The sequence below is a fragment of the Propithecus coquereli genome, unplaced genomic scaffold (genome assembly GCF_000956105.1).
Source record: "Propithecus coquereli isolate 6110/MARCELLA unplaced genomic scaffold, Pcoq_1.0 Scaffold188, whole genome shotgun sequence".
Classification (NCBI taxonomy): Eukaryota; Metazoa; Chordata; class Mammalia; order Primates; family Indriidae; genus Propithecus; species Propithecus coquereli.
This window is the reverse complement of record NW_012143634.1, coordinates 1192929-1208968: the sequence shown is the minus strand read 5'-3', so window position 1 is coordinate 1208968 and position 16040 is coordinate 1192929. Positions and strand designations below refer to the sequence as shown.

Here is a 16040-nt window from a genome sequence, read left to right as displayed (position 1 = left end):
TACTTATTCCCTACTTAACCCGCAGAAAAGGTTTACAAAGCATCCTTCTGTAGAACTCTTGATTCTCCTTAGAGAGAAAAGCTAACACAACTGGAAAAATTATTACTGCTATAAGTGGCCCTGAGTTAGGACCAATTTAACATGCACTTTTATATCTTTTTGTATTATTCCTCTACATTAATGACCAAACTTGTATCAACAGTTGCCTAACACAGCCCTGGATTGATTTCCAATTTTCCTCTGAGCAGTGATTTGGCAAAGGCTAAACCATCGATTGGGGAAATACGGAGTTTTAATCATTATTATTTTCTTGATATTATTACATTGCAGTTATTTGCTCTGTGGCTCAGAAGAGAATGTTTTTAAATTCCTGGTTTGGTAAGGTCCCCCCCCCTTTTTATTGTTAATGTCTGATGTTATTCCATTTTGATTAGAGAAAATGGTCTTTAATATTTCTACTTTTAAAAATTTGAGAGGTTTTATGGCCTAATAAACAGATTTTAGAACACAATCAGTATATTGATTGATGTCTTCCAAGTAACTTTAAAAAATAGATATATATTACATATTTGTGTGGACATATTGTCCTTCATATTATGTGGACATACATAGAGGCACAGCCAATGAAGAGGCCTCTGGGCCAATTCACACTTACGCCAAAAACATTTGTTCTAGAGCCAGGGTCCCCAACCTATGGTGAACTGTATAATTACCTGAATATATATTATACTTTAATAATAATAGAAATATAGTGCACAATAAATGTAATGCACTTGATTCATCCCGAAACCATCCTTTCCCCTCCCCGGTCCATGGAAAAATTGTCTTCCATGAAAATGATCCCTGGTGCCAAAAAGTCTGGGGATCGCTGTTCTAGAGTACATCAGAATAGAGATAGTGACACATCGAAGGAAGAATTTCATAGAACAAAGGATGGCTTGAGGGGCTTGGTTGGCTAACATCTAAGTTCAGGGAAAGCTGAGAGCCCTGTAATGGTGAAGCCTGCTTCAAATGGTCTGTTCTGATGATTGTTCAAGCTTCAGTTATATTTTGGGTGGGGGCTGCCTCTATTCTATATTGAGCATCATCTGGAAGGAGCCACTGATGACCCGTCCCATGTCTACTTTTCCCCTGGTCTTGTCTTGCCTCCTTTTTCTCAACTTGTCTGTGTCAAGACTGGGGAAGCCTTTCGCTGTCCTCCTTTTCATTCATGAATTCTATCAAGAATAACTTAGGGGTCATTTGAATAAACAGACTAGGTTTAATCCCTTTTCTATGAGTATATGATACAATGGTGGCCTGGAAATTAATAGGTTAGTCTCCATCCCATTCCAAATAACCCCTTTGTCACAAATGCTGAGGTGATGAAGTCTCAATGGTTCTAACCCTAAACAAATTCCATGATTCAAAATCTCAGTTGTTTCAACTCTCAACAATTCTGTTGATTGGAAGGAGAAAGTGGGCTGTGTATGGGGGAGGGGACATCTGCATCCATCCCATAATATCTCTCCAGTTGGCTCCCAAAACTCCCATGGGCAACAAACACAGCACTCTACTTCCCAAGGGTCACAGGGAGTGTGGCCTCATGATCTCATAGTCATGATGTGCCTTGAAGGGGTCTCTGCTTCCGGAAGACCATTAGAGGATGTGCACTGATGTCTGCGGAATGTTGTCCTATGTGGTACTGGGGAGGCACTCTTTGTTGCTTAAATTTCCTTTCCCACCAATAGTCATTTCATCTTTGACTCCAATGTTAGATGGAGTCCAATACAGCCATTTATTTTTCTTTTTCAGCATCAGTATAGTCGTGTTATTTGAAAAAAAAAAACAAGAAAAAACGAATGCAACTTTTTTAAAGGGCCCCTGACCTGGCAGCCTGTGAGGAATTAAAATATTTATAGCCTGAAAACTAGCTGTGAATCCAATATAAATTTTCTATCTTCATTAAAATACTGTATCACAACCTGTCTTGTATCAGAACGAGTCGAATATAGTCTGTCTCCCTCACTGCAGTGTCATCTCCCAGAGTGCAGGGACCTTGTCTTGACACCGTTATACCCTCCTAAGCTAGCATAGGTCTTGTAAACGCCCCTTACATATTTTTGAGTTAAATTTGAGCAAACATGAATTTCACTTGCTCAGTAGTTACACATAAACATATATTTTGATGAAGTGATTAATGTGCATTTTAGTTAATTTGCTTATTTCCTTTATTCTATCAATTTAAAAAAATAATGAAGACGTAGGAAGTAAAATTGCCAGCTGTCCTTGTTTAAACAAAGCTGCCTGAACACTCTATACAGCCATCTAGTGGGAGAAAAAGCTCCGCGGCCATCTGAGGGAGTAACAGAACAATGTCAGAAGCGGATCCGATCGCAGTCGAGGGGATCGGAGGGGGACGCAGTGGAGGATATGTGTTTTCCTCTGATTAGCCACGTGCTGCCTAGGGTGGTTGCCTCTTTGCGCTTGGCGTAATAGCAGAGGATGCCTTCTTGGTGGTTTTGTGAACAAGCTTATGATAAAAACTCTGAGCGGTGTTCTTGGCTGGGGTTCTTTGTGGGCTAGTAATTTAGGCTGTGGGATGTTCTGAACAGAACAATGCAGCTTTTAGAGGAGAAAAGTCATGGTTTTATTACACAAGTGCTACACACACACATACACACACACACACACACACACACAGCATTGTTTCACCCTCTTCCTAATTCTTTCTTGGTTGTGTTGTCCTTCTTGGCAGCCCCCACTGTAGCATTCTGCCTATGGTTCAAGGCAGAGTGTCCTTAATATAAACCTGCATTTGGCCCTGCAGGAGAGGAGCCCCAAACTCCCCGGATCAGCCTCTCATGATGACTACTGGGGTTTTCATCCAAGTTGGCTTTATTTATTCATAAGCAGGACTGACAATCAAAGTTCTGAGGTCCCTGAACCAGTCAGATTCCTCCTCCTTTAAGTTTACTTTTATTTCTTTGATTTTCTTCTCCTCTCATCTCTGCCTTGTCAGTTCTCTGAGCAAAGCCTGTGAGTTCCCAGTGGCCTCTTTTTCTTCCCCTAAACGCACACCAGCACACATACGAGCAGATGAGCACAATTCAGGGCTCTGGCCTAGATCCCTGTTGGAAAGTGGCTCTTGAGGAAATCAGGGAAAACCCACTTAAGTTACGCACTGAGAGAATCCCTGGGGCTGGCCTGACAGGTAGGCTGAGCTGACATTGGGCAATTTGCTATGAGTTAAAGGATGAGGCAAGTCTCCCTATCACCCGTCCTGTAATAGCTCTCTGGCTGGTCCGGAAACTCCCATATAAATATAGAAAGATCATGATTTCTGTGCAAGAAATTAGGACTCATGTCTGACAAGTTATCAGAAAAATAGGGCAGAGCTGTTCAGCTAAATCTGGGATGAACGATCACTCAAGTTTCATCTCTTATTCCAGCTGAGATCAAAGACGGGCTGCTTGCTTGGAACAAACACTATTGAGAAGAATTCTGGGGCCACATCTGGGTTTAGTAAGAGAAGAACACTGGGATGTATTAGGAAGGGCTGAGCTAGTCACGGATGGGCTAGTGAAAGCATTGCAGTATTGGCTTTACATGTAAATGGTTTCTTGGAGGGCTAACAGTGAAACACCATAATGAAATAAGCCAGATGCAAAAGGCCACACATTGTACTATTCCATTTATAGGAAATGTCCAGAATAGGCAAACCCATGGAGACAGAAAGCAGATCAGTGGCTGCCAAGGGCTGAGAGGAGGGAAGAATTGGGAGTGGCTGCTTAATGGGTGCAGAATTTCTTTTCGGAGTGATAAAAAGGTTCTGGAATTAGACAGTGGTGATGGTTGCACAACCTCGTGGATGTACTATAAGCCCTGAATTGTACACTTTAAAATGGTCTAAATGGTGAGTTTCATGTTATGTGAGTTTTACCTCAATTCTAAAAAGGAATAATAAGCCATAAAAACAACCTCACCTATTCTGTGACTTCATTCTCTTAGAGCCTTGGGATGGGCAGCTGATCTAATAATTTAATGTATGCCAGGATGTTAACAGGTTAACAGGTAAAATTCACATAACATGAAATTGACCATTTAGACCATTTTAAAGTGTACAATTCAGGGCTTATAGTACATCCACGAGGTTGTGCAACCATCACCACTGTCTAATTCCAGAACCTTTTTATCACTCCGAAAAGAAACCCTGCACCCATTAAGCAGTCACTCCCAATTCTTCCGTCCTCTCAGCCCTTGGCAGCCACTGATCTGCTTTCTGTCTCTATGGGTTTGCCTATTCTGGACATTTCCTATAAGTGGAATAGTACAATATGTGGTCTTTCGTGTCTGGCTTCTTTCACTGAGCATAATGTTTTCAAGGTTCATCTGTGTTGTAGCATGTATCAGTACCTCATTCCTTTTCATGGTCAAATAATATTCTATTGTATGGATATAATGCATTTTGTTTATCCATTCATCAATTGATGGACGTTTGGGTTGTTTCTACCTTTTGGATATTGTGAATAATGCTGTTATAACCACTATATTCAAGTTTTTGTTTGAACACTTGTTTTCAATTCTCTTGGGTAAATAGGTGAGGTTTTTGTTTTTTGCCACCTTTGGGGAAGACAGATCCATTTGACACTGTCTGATAGGTGAGTTTTGCTAGAAAGAAAAGAGCAGGAGTTTGGGTGCCACCTGGATGAGACCTGGGAGTAGGAAAGAGTGTGGCAGAGTGCCTTGGGCCTGCTGTGGAATCCCAAGGGCAAAGGGTGTCTGGAAAGGAGGGCAGTAGAAGAAGAAGGTGGTACCAAAATAGGACAGCAATGACCTTGAACTTGGCGGATTGAAGAAGAATGAGGTTTATCCAGAATTTATGAAATGGCTGCTGATATTTTTCTGTTTTTTATAAGGAGGGGAAAAATCTCTGGTGGGAATGAAAAGATAGGTTAGGGAAGGGCCAAAGTAAAGTGAAAATGGTTATGGTTTTGGCCATGTCTTACCAGGATGTTGTTAATGGATGCTGTTTTGGCAGAAAGAAGAAAAGCTTGTTTAACTGCTTATAACACAGGATGATAAAATTGGCAGAACAGGTTTTAGCACAACAAATTGAAGAAAGGGGCCCACTTATTACAGGAATGCTGCTGTGCATTTCTATAGCAATGGACTTTTTCTAAGCATCTTCATCTCTATAAGCTCATTAGGGTGAATGAATCAGGCAGAGCAGGTACCATTTACTGCCATTTAAGAAACAAGAGAATCAAGACACCCAGCAGGGCACCTGGTGTTAGAAGGTGCTCACTTGGTATTTGTTAAATAAATGAAGCAGAGTCATATCAAGTCAAAGAATGTCAGAGCTGGGAGGGTGTTTGAGATCATCCAGATGTCCTTCTCTGAACCCATTTTTGGAGGAAGAATGTCAGAGCAGAGTGGGGGAAGTTTTGGGCTTACATCCAAGGTCAACTGGTCAGTGAGTGAGTGAAGGACCCAAGTCAGTAGCCTGTCCCTTGTCCTGATATAAAATGTTATCATAACATCAACTATATTGCTTTGTGATGATTTGTGCTCTGCATGTCCCCACCACTGAGCCATATGCTCCTGGGGATGGAACTTGTGTGTGATTCATCTTTGAATCTCTAGGATGTAGCACAGTTAAAACTTGTTGAATGGGTGAAATCCTGTTGTTTTGTTTTGCTCCTTGAGCAACAAATGGGCAAGGGAAATGAACAGAAACTTTTCAAAAGAAGACAGAATAATGGCCAGCAAACATATAAAAAAATGCTCAACATCTCTAATCATTAGAGAAATGCAAATCAAAACCACAATGAGGTATCACCTAACCCCGGTGAGATTGGCCTCTATCAAAAAAACACAAAACAACAAATGTTGGTGAGGATGTGGAGAGACAGGAACACTTTTACACTGCTGGTGGGACTGCAAATTCATGCAACCTCTGTGGAAAAGAATTTGGAGATACCTCAGAGAGCTAAAAATAGAAATACCATTCGATCCAGCAATAGCACTATTAGGCATCTACCCAAAAGAGCACAAAACATTCTACGATAAAAACATCTGCACCCGAATGTTTATGGCAGCACAATTCACTATTGCAAGAATGTGGAAACAACCCAAGTGCCTGTCAATCCATGAGTGGATTATCAAAATTTGGTATATGTTTACAATGGAAAATTAATCATAAGAAACGGCAGTGATCTAGCACCTCTTATACTTTCCTGGATTAAACTTAAGCCCATTATCCAAAGTGGGGCACCGCAAGAGCAGAAGAACGGGATCCATTTGTACTCGCCATCAAATTGGTACTAACTGATCAACACTAGGTTGATCACATGGCAGAAATACTCTCTAGCGATTAGGGGGATGGGGGGGCAAATCTACAACTAAAGGACACGGGGAGCACTAAAGGGAGGGAAGGGCATGCCTTTAACCCGCATTTGGGTGAGGCAAAGACATAAAGTGTAACTATAATGTTTGTACCCTCACAAAACCCTGGAATAATAAATAAAAAAAACCAAAGAACAAAAAAGAAAAAAAAAACTTGAATGGATGGATGAACAGGAACCAGAAGCTCTCTGTTCTTCCTGGGTCTCCGCTCCTTCTCCCCATTCTGCCACAGCTTTTAGTGGTCTAGATCTAGGACTCAACCACAGTTTCCAGACCCCAGGGATCTTTTCCCTATGCCCCAGTGTCTATACCCATCAAGGTAGGTGACACAAGATGGACCTGGCAGGTTGCTTTGGACTTGCCAGGACTGCACACTCACCTGCACCAGGTCTGGTGTGAGGCGCTTGGCCTGCAGCCATTTCTGGAACCTCCCTGTTTTCCGCAGGACATATTCAATGCTGCAGGTCTTTGGGGCTGACACAGAGGCACAAATTCTCCTGTCTGAGATCTCATTTTGGTATTTGCTGAGCAGCCGAAAGATCTCCACAGGGCGCCAGGTTTTGGAATCATCTGAGTAATTTGCAGGGTATGAAAGCAAGTAGTCAGGAGGCAGTCCGAGGTGGGGAGCCAGCCGCTTGTCAAACCTGTTGGGAGAATAGCCCTTTTATGATTGGCCTATTAGCTGGAAGCCCGCAGAGCCCAGGGGCAGAGAGACAGAGGACAACAGCCCATCTGATCCATTTCTCCTCCTTAGGCTGGGGCGCTCAGAATTCTTTTTGTGAGAGGACAATTTTTGTCTCCTCCAAGGTAGGGAGGTGATGTCACAAAAAGTGAAGGAGGTGTGTGGCTCAGACACAAACTTTATCCTATTCACACAACTGGCACAGAAGGACTAGCCACGGCTCTCTGAACTTCTACTCTGTGTAAAGATAGCAGCTTTACACATGCTGACATTGTTGATTCTCCTAATATCCCATCCCAACCTTCCAGGGGTAGAAACTGAGGCTATAGAGCTGAAGTACCTTGCCCAAGGTCAGACAACACATTGCCAAGGAGAAGTGCAAGGCCCAGGCCGTCTGCCAGCAAACCCCACCATCTTTCCCTTTCCCTATACCAGTTCCCAAAACTGTCTACCTTCTGACCAGTGGCTGGGTCTTGGAATCACAGTTCTTGGAGAAGCTCTTGAGCCTGCACTGGGGAGACCACTGGACCTCCATATCCAACCCTAAGGAGCCCCATTAATTTTTTTTTCAGTCTAAAGATTTATCAGTACCAACCAAGTCTCAGACAATAGCAGCTGCTAAGTGGTCACCAAATTTGAAGCTATCTGGGCTCCAGGAGGTGTGTAATTCTATATAATGGCCTCTTTGGTCCTTAATCCTCCTCAGGGGAGAGGCACTGGCTTATTATGATCTGCCAATTTCCTAGGCCCCACATTTACCCTTTTCTTCATACTCATTGCTCCAGCTGTGCGCTGACATTTCCATCAGGGAAGAATGATAAATCTCCTTTTGATTTATGTATGAAATTACTCAGAAAAAGTTTACCTTCATTATTGTTAAGTAATTGAGGGTCATACTGCAAATGAAAATGAGTCTGTATAAGATATGTTATATATTTAATTTAAATAAGAATCTTTAAGTTCATATTATTGGGCATTATTGGACAACTCCATGATAAGGAGTTTGGGATAATGCATTTTGGAAGAATTAGCATTTTGATTAGCCCCAAACCCTAGATTGTTTTGTTTTCTCACTTCTATGATATAGCTTTACCCTATGAGTCTGCAAGCTTTTTCTACCGTTTTGATAAGAAAGAAAGCAACGCAAAAACTTACAGGGTTAAAGAGGTCATGGGACTTGTCCAGGGAGCTAGAGAGGCCAGGCCTTCGAATCCCTGAGGAACGCCCTAGAGCTCTGGGCCTTTCACGTTTGGGAAGGTGCTCCAACAGAAACTGTCAGTAAGCAACTTCTGCCATGCAAATTGCAATATAAGTAGGCACAAAGAATTATGTTCAAGGACATTGCCACAAATATATTTAGAAAGATCAAAAACTGTAAACTTAAAATGAATCCATTTTGCTGGAAGTTTCAGGACAACTATGGGAAATGATCATCCTCTCTGAGAGGATAAGGAAGGGCCCAGGGCCCAGAAGCAAGCCCATTTGCCTATTTCCTGCAGCAGCTCTTGCTCATGGAGATTCAACCATTCCTCCTCCCAAAGGGCCTGGAACTAAGGATTTACAACTAGGTGGCTCTTTTAGATAATGATAATAGAAACACACATTTGTGAAACCCTTAAGTGTGCCAGTCACCTTGCTAAACACTTTATATGTATTGATTCACTTAGTCTTTTCAATAAACCCATGAGGTTAATTAACCATACAGATGAGGAAACCGAGGCACAGAGTGGTTGTGTCATTTGCCCAAGGTCACATGACCAGGAATTGGAGAAAGTGGCATTCAAGGCTCCAAAGCTTGCAATTTTTACCACTTTGCAGTTGCTTATTCCTCTATTATTCATTTTATGAATTGGCTCATGGAAACAGATTGATAACATCATTAGGGGTTATAGATGGCAGGATCCTTAAAGATTATTTTGTCCCTTCCCCCTTCTCATCTTATTTTGAGGATGAGAAACTGAAGGCAGAACATATATGTGACTTGTCTGAAGAATTGCAGACAATTGGTGGTGGGGGAGGGCAGATCTCAGGGCTTCTGTTTTCCCAACTGGTGGGGGTAGCATGGGGAGAGACTTCCTACCTGGCAAGAAAAGCTCACTGTCCTTTTTTTCTGTCTTCACCTCCTGAGGAGGCACTACTGAGATGACAGCACTGCCTTGGCAGGTGACCCGTAATAAATGCCTGTGCAGGTTCAGTGATGGCTCGAGGCTTTCCATGTGGACTGAGACAAATAAGTTTACAGGCCTCACTTCTCTCTCCCCAATTCAAAATGGTAATACATTTATTTCATTAAATGGGAAAAGTATATTCTTGCAAGATTGATTACCTACTTTATTGAATAGAAGAATGTCAGTGAGAAAATGGGCCCACTTTTTATTCACTAAAATGTTAATACCCTTGCATTTGGAAAACCACAAAATAGAGGCAGCTTTCTAATCTTCCTTGTAAATTGAGATCACTGGCATGACTGAAGTGAGGTTGGCCAAGTTCCTCACTGTGTTGAAAGATGGACAAACAGGATCACAGGTAGTATTTCAGAGCTGAAAGGAAGCATAAAGGCCACGTGGTCCAATCCCCTTAAGTCCCTCAACATGGAGAGCAGGGGGAGAGTGTGGGGGAGAGGAACAGCTTTGGAGTTAGAATGAAATGCCCTCTTCCCGTGAATAATTTTCATGCTGCATCTAGTCAAACATTAAGTCTGTAGACATACCTTGTTAAAGATTTCTTTCTCTCTTCCCTCTTCTCCATCCCCTAGCTCTACACCCAACCATTAACCACCCGGCGTCTTCCCAAAACTCTCAGAATAGAATTAATGCTTCTTAGTGCTTACAGCTTGGTTCACGACTCTCTTTGCCCACTGCAACACCTGCTGCATCACCTACTGCTGTCCTTACAAGCTTGCTTTGGTCTTAACAAACCACTGGCTATCCTTGGATAAGCCACATTCTTTCAGGCTGCTGAGCCTCCGCTCACCTGTCATGTGCTGATCTCTTTGTCTGAGATACTTTCTTCCTCTTTCTTGTCTGGAAAATCTCTATCCAACCCTTTAAAACCCAGATGGGTACCACCTCTTCTGATCTTCACTCCTTCATCACCCGGTTGGGACCTTCCCACATGCTCCTGTGGGACACCCTGTGCAGGACATTTTAAAAATAGTCCTTATACTCTGTATAAGTAAATCATTGATTTACTTCTTTCTCTGTCTTCCCAGTAGAAAGTAAACTTCAGGGCAAGGATTGGGCCTCTTTTAATGTTGTAACTCAATGCCTGGCAGAGTGCTCGGTACCAAGTACTTGGAACTAAGTGTTCAATACCTTACAGTTGGATGTATAGATGGATGGATGGATGGGTATTTGGATGTAGAGGTAGATAAATGAGTAGAGAGATACATGGAAGGCTGGATGGTGGGATGCACAGAGTGGCTATTGGGTGGAAGAATGCATGGAAGGATGCCTGGATAAGTGGGTTGATGGATGGTGGACGAATTGGCACATGTATGGATGACTGAATGTGTAGACTTTTGCCATAAGCTCCTGGGCCTTGCAGTTCCCAAAGCCTCTGAGTTGATGTGAGGAAGTGAGTTAAGGCAATAATTATCATTTTCTGAGGGGAAGGAGACAGACAAGAGGCAAGGGAGAAGGGAAGGCAAAATCAAGGCTAATGATTTACTTATTTCACCGTGAGCCCTTCAATGCTCAGTTGGAAGGGTTTAAGTATTTTTAAGACTTTGTGAGTGGGAGTGGGCATGTCAGGCCAAGTGTGTACAGTAAGGAAGGTAAGGTAAAGCATCTGCCCTGTAAAAGCCCAGGAACCCCTAGGAATAATTCTGATCAGAGATACTGCCACTATGTACCCCTCTCCCCCAACACATGTACAATACTGACCAAACAGATCCTGGTAGATCTTGTCAATTGGTGTGGCCACTCAGGATTTCACATATAGGCATATTTTCAGTAGGAAAAACATGTCAATCAGGCTTACTCATTTTCCTAGCTTCCTTTAACTTTTTCATTCAGGATTTGAAAGTCAACATGGAATGCATGGGAAAATTTGCAAAGATTGAATATAGGAAGTATCTGACTCATCCCTAGCATTCTTGCCAAAGAAAAGATAAGGGGAAGAAGGAAAGGTGACGTTCATCTACTGATCATGTGTCTTCAGCATACTCAGCCGGCCTGGGAAACCCATCTGTTGTTTGTTGCTGAACAGATATAAGCATTGTCTAATCCTTAGTAAGGACCAAAACCTGGCTATAGCTTTTCAGCCAAAAGTCTGAGAGTTTTGGATGGGCTTTCTCATAAGGTGTCATGGTAATCATTTTTAAAAGTGGAGAAATGTTTGAGAATCAATAAGAACATGATGAGCAAACACACCATTAGAAAGAGAGGCAAAGGATGTGAATTTAAAGACAATTTAGCAAGGAAGAAATACAAATGGTCAATAAAACAAGGCTCGACTCAGAAGAAATACAAATTAAAAAAATAATAATATTAAATATTTGTGAGTGTTCAAGAAGAGAGCTCTATAAGTAGAAGTCACCATTTGGAGATACACACACACACACACACACACACACACACACACACACATATATTCTAAATATTTGTAATTTTTTTGACCCAGAAATTTCACTTTTAGGAGTCTGTCATAAGGAATTAATCACTGATCTGCACAAAATATGGCCGCAGGGATGTTTAACAGCACTGTTTGTAATACTGAAAAGTGAAATAAAAACTCCTAGTCTCACTATGGTGGATCAGTTAAATAAATTGTGGTTGATTGATGCAATTGAGTGCCATGAAGCCATTAAAAATCAAATTGTGGGGAATATCATTTAATAATGTGGAAAGATGTTCCTGATATATTATTAAATAAAAGTTTCCAAAAGAATATACATAGATGATCACATTTTTGTTGAAAAACTTTCTTAATCCATACATAGAAAAGGGGCGGCAAGGATATACAACAAAATGTCCACTAAGGGATGATCCACTAAAGGTGGAGGAATTATATATGATTTTTATGTTGTGCTTCCCTTAATCAATATTTTCTGAAAATTCTAAAATAAAGAGGTACTACTTTTCTAAAAAGAAAGAAGTTATTTATAATATAGAGAAAAGGACTCTAAACAAGTCCACATCCCCAGACCCACTCATTGCCTCTCTCTGCTTCTTGTACTGAGAATGAACATTCTCAACAGAGAGCTGTAAACCTGAACATGCCCTGCCTGGTGTTTTCCTGCTTGTATCTGCATACTTCCCTTTCAGGGACACATGGAAAATGAATTCTAAGGGAGATGAAGTAATATCCTGAACTCTAATGGAATGCAAACCTATTTAGGGAAATGCTTTCTGAATTTGGCTAATACCTGGGTGGTGAGAAAAACTTCATTTATTGCCCCTTGGTGAATAAAGAGGTTGTGAACCTGGAGGTCTTCCTCAGTTGAATCCCTTCATTTTTCTCCCTCCTATTTTAAAATACCTTAAAATATGTCTGTATTCTCATTGCCTCCTCTCTCTGAGGAATCAGCACCACTTCACCTGTGTTCTCGGTCCTCTTTGTCCCATTTCTTAGGGGGAAAACCTTGAGTTCACATTCAACGTCTCCATCTTTATTTCCTCTAGCATGGAGTTGGTCAACAAAATGACTCTACAGTTGAACTGACTTGTGTCCTTCCTGCCCTAATTTGTTCCCTACAACCTCTCTCCTGGGCTATGACCACTGTTCTCACAGCTCCTGTCAACACCACCAGTCCATCCTGTACACTGTTTTCCATGAGACCTTCCAAAAACACAGGTCTTCTGCCTCTCACCAGCTTAGCACCCTCACCATTGCCTGCAATAGAGCTTCCTCAATTTGTGTTCTTTCAACTTTTCAACATTAAAAAATGCCTTTAAAAAGGGTTAAAAGGAGAAGTCCACCACGGACTGCATAAAATATCTATGGCCTCACAAAAGAAGTTTAACATTTTTGATTAGTATTTTCTTTTTTTTTTTTAATTTGTTTTTAAGACAGGGTCTCACTCTGTTGCCCAGGCCAGAGTGCAGTGGTATGATCATAGCTCACTGCAGCCTTGAATTCAAGTTTTCCTCCTGCCTCAGCCTTCTGAGTAGCTGGGACTATAGGCGCACACCACCACGCCTGGCTAATTTCTTAATTTTTTAAAAACTTTTTGCAGAGATGGAGTCTTGCTATGTTGCCCAAGCTGGTCTTGAACTCCTGTCCTTAAGCAATCCTCCTGCCTTGGCCTCCCAAAGTGGGAGGGATTACAGGCCTGAGCCCCCATGCCTGGCCTTGATTGGTATATTCTATTTATTATTTCTGTTCAGGAATTTAGTTTAATAATCAAATATGTCTTTGGTTACTACAGATTGGAAATAAAATCACTGTTAATTAATGCCTTTTGTTTGGTCACCAAATCTTACAAGCATGAGGTAGGTCCTTCAGGCAGGATGGAGGAGAAGGGGCAAATGATAATGGGTTTTTGGTACTGGAAAGCCTGGGAACCACTGGTCCACACATTAAGGTCCCAATTCATTGGCATGCCATTCAAGGCTCCCTGCCCTGTATATCCTTCCAACCTCCTTTGCCACGCCTCCATGTACACCCCATGCTCCAGCCACTAAGCACCTCTCACCTCTTCCCACACCTCTGGGCCTTTGCTTAAGCTGCTGCTTCTTCCTTAAGCCTTTCCCTCCTACTAAATTTCAGCTCATTCTTTAAGGCCTTGCTCAGAATACCTCTCCCTGGAGAAGCCCTTCCCCAGTCCCCATTTGGAATTAATGTTCCCTCCTTGGAGTTTCTGGAGGTCCTTTACACTGGCCTGCATCAGACCCAGCCTTATTACTATTATTTGTAACAAGACCCCCTCCTCCTGACCCCCTGGAAGGTAATGATCAGAGTTATAGTAGCTGTCACCACAACACCTCCTGGATCTTGGCCAAGATAAAGGCTCATTTACAATGTGTTGATAGGCTTGAATTCCAGAGTGTGATACCATTCTTTCAGAGCCACGTGCTTGCAATTCACTAAAACTGTGGTTTTCCTCTGATCAAGGCAACATCTCACAACAGAAAACTGGCTCAGAAACTTTGGAGCAAACTGTGCTGATTTGAATCCCAGATCTGCCACTTATTAGGTGGCGACCTTGGTCAAGTCACTTAATCTTTTTCTTTTTAAATAAATTTTATTGTGCATATTTACAGTATACAACATGATGTTATAAGATACATATATAAATGTATAGTGAAATGGTTACTATAGTGGAACAAATATAGTGGAACAAATGGTTACTATAGTGGAACAAACTTCTCACATAGTTACTCTATTCCTCCCCGCCCCAGAGTCACTTAATCTTGCTATGTCTCTGTTCGCTATTTGAATAATTGGTGCAAATCACTAACTCCAAGGATGGTTTAAAATGTATGTCATATAGTAGGCTTTCTATAAATTTTATTTCCCTCCCCTTATGAGAAATGAACTTGGTAAACTCAACAGTCCCAGGCTACTCCATTCATAGGAAAGAAAACTTCAAGCTTTCACTTCAAAAGGAAGCCTTGGATTTAGCATTTAGGGCTGGGATTTGGCTTCACACCTTGCCCTCCTACCCACCCCAGCTTCGAACCATTACCACTCTGATTAAATGGCATTGTTTCAGCTCCCACCCATACATTATATCCTGATTCCTTTTCAACAAACTCCTGGACATCTTCACATGAAGGGAACAAAATTTTGCCCCTCAGAGTTATTTGATTGAGATTCTGACCTTATTTCTTCTTTAAAGAACTTCTTGCAAATAGATGTCCCGATGCAGGCATTGCATTTATCAAGGCCGAGGAAAGTCCTTCCAAAATTGTAGCTGGTTCTGACTTGGGGCACCAGAGAAGGACGGGGAGAAGCTGGCAAGGAGAAAGAAGAGCTCAGGGCTGAGACCCACAGCAGCAGGGCCAGCCAGGGCTCCATCTCGGGCTCTGGGCTGCGGCTGCAGCCTTCGGCTGCCCACTCAGGGCTGCACAGAGGCAGGGCTTGGCCAAAGAGGAAGCTGTCAGAGGGGGCTGGCTTCTGGGTGCTGACCCCACCCCAGCCCCCCAAGCTTTCTGTTTGAGGATGCTGAGGAGCTTGGGGCTAATGAGGCTGGGGAGGAGGTGAGGAAGTCTATGGAGGATGCTGATAACGCTGTTTCCAGAGTTACTCTTCCTCTGCCTGGGGCGGCTGCCTCAACCTGGGGAGGGGCTCACTGGCAGATTTTGGGAAGGACAATGGTCAGGGCTTCCCTACGTGGTCCTTTTGACAAACACAGGATATCCCGGCTGGGCAGGAAAGGTCCATGCAGGATGTGTGTCCGACCTGGGTTCCACCTGGGAGTTTCAAAGGATCCTGAAGGCCTCCACCCTGCACTGTTTCAAATCTGAGTGTATCTGTCCCTATGGATTACACACACACACACACACACACACACACACATCAATTTTTTTCACCTCTGCACTGGGTAGTTTGTCCTGCCCCTTAACCAGCCCTACGTCCTCTATTCTTACCATATATGGCTATGAAATAACTAGAGGTTAGTTTGCTGGCCATTAAATAGCACATTTAACACTGATTTGAAGGGCCAAGGCTTTTTGCTGCTTGGAGAATAGAAAACCTCAGGTTAGTCTGTCTTCTCTTGCTGAACTGAGAACAAGAGAGGGAAAAGCACCTGGTGGCTTTTGTGGCATGATGGCCAGAGCACCAGGAAGAGCCTTCAGCCTACGTCCAGCTGTGTCCATCTGCCTCTCACAGGCCTGAAAGTCCCTCTAGCCTTTACCACCCTGCCTCATTACTCAGTGGCTGGCCTGACTCGGTAGTATTTAACTGCCCTCTTGCCTTCCTTCAGATACCAAAATAAGGTCCACAGCATGGAGTAGATGGGAGTGCTAATTTGGGACTAGAGAGAGTTTCTGAGGGCCACATCGGGGAAGGCAGGTTCCCTGAC

The 16040-nt window shown here is 42.6% G+C and overlaps 1 protein-coding gene across 1 annotated transcript in view; it reads right to left on the bottom strand.

The window, feature by feature from the left end:
• The window catches only part of LOC105809044 (chromosome unknown open reading frame, human CXorf36), a 42970-nt gene extending 27822 nt beyond the window's left edge, over positions 1 to 15148 (bottom strand). The window contains exons 1-2 of the mRNA XM_012642803.1: positions 14835 to 15148; positions 6767 to 7031 (exon numbers count right to left, since the gene is read on the bottom strand). Of these exons, the coding sequence (XP_012498257.1) occupies positions 6767 to 7031; positions 14835 to 15031 (462 nt within the window). The 5' untranslated portion in view covers positions 15032 to 15148. The remainder of the gene's footprint in view (positions 1 to 6766; positions 7032 to 14834) is intronic.
• Positions 15149 to 16040: the final 892 nt, after the last annotated feature.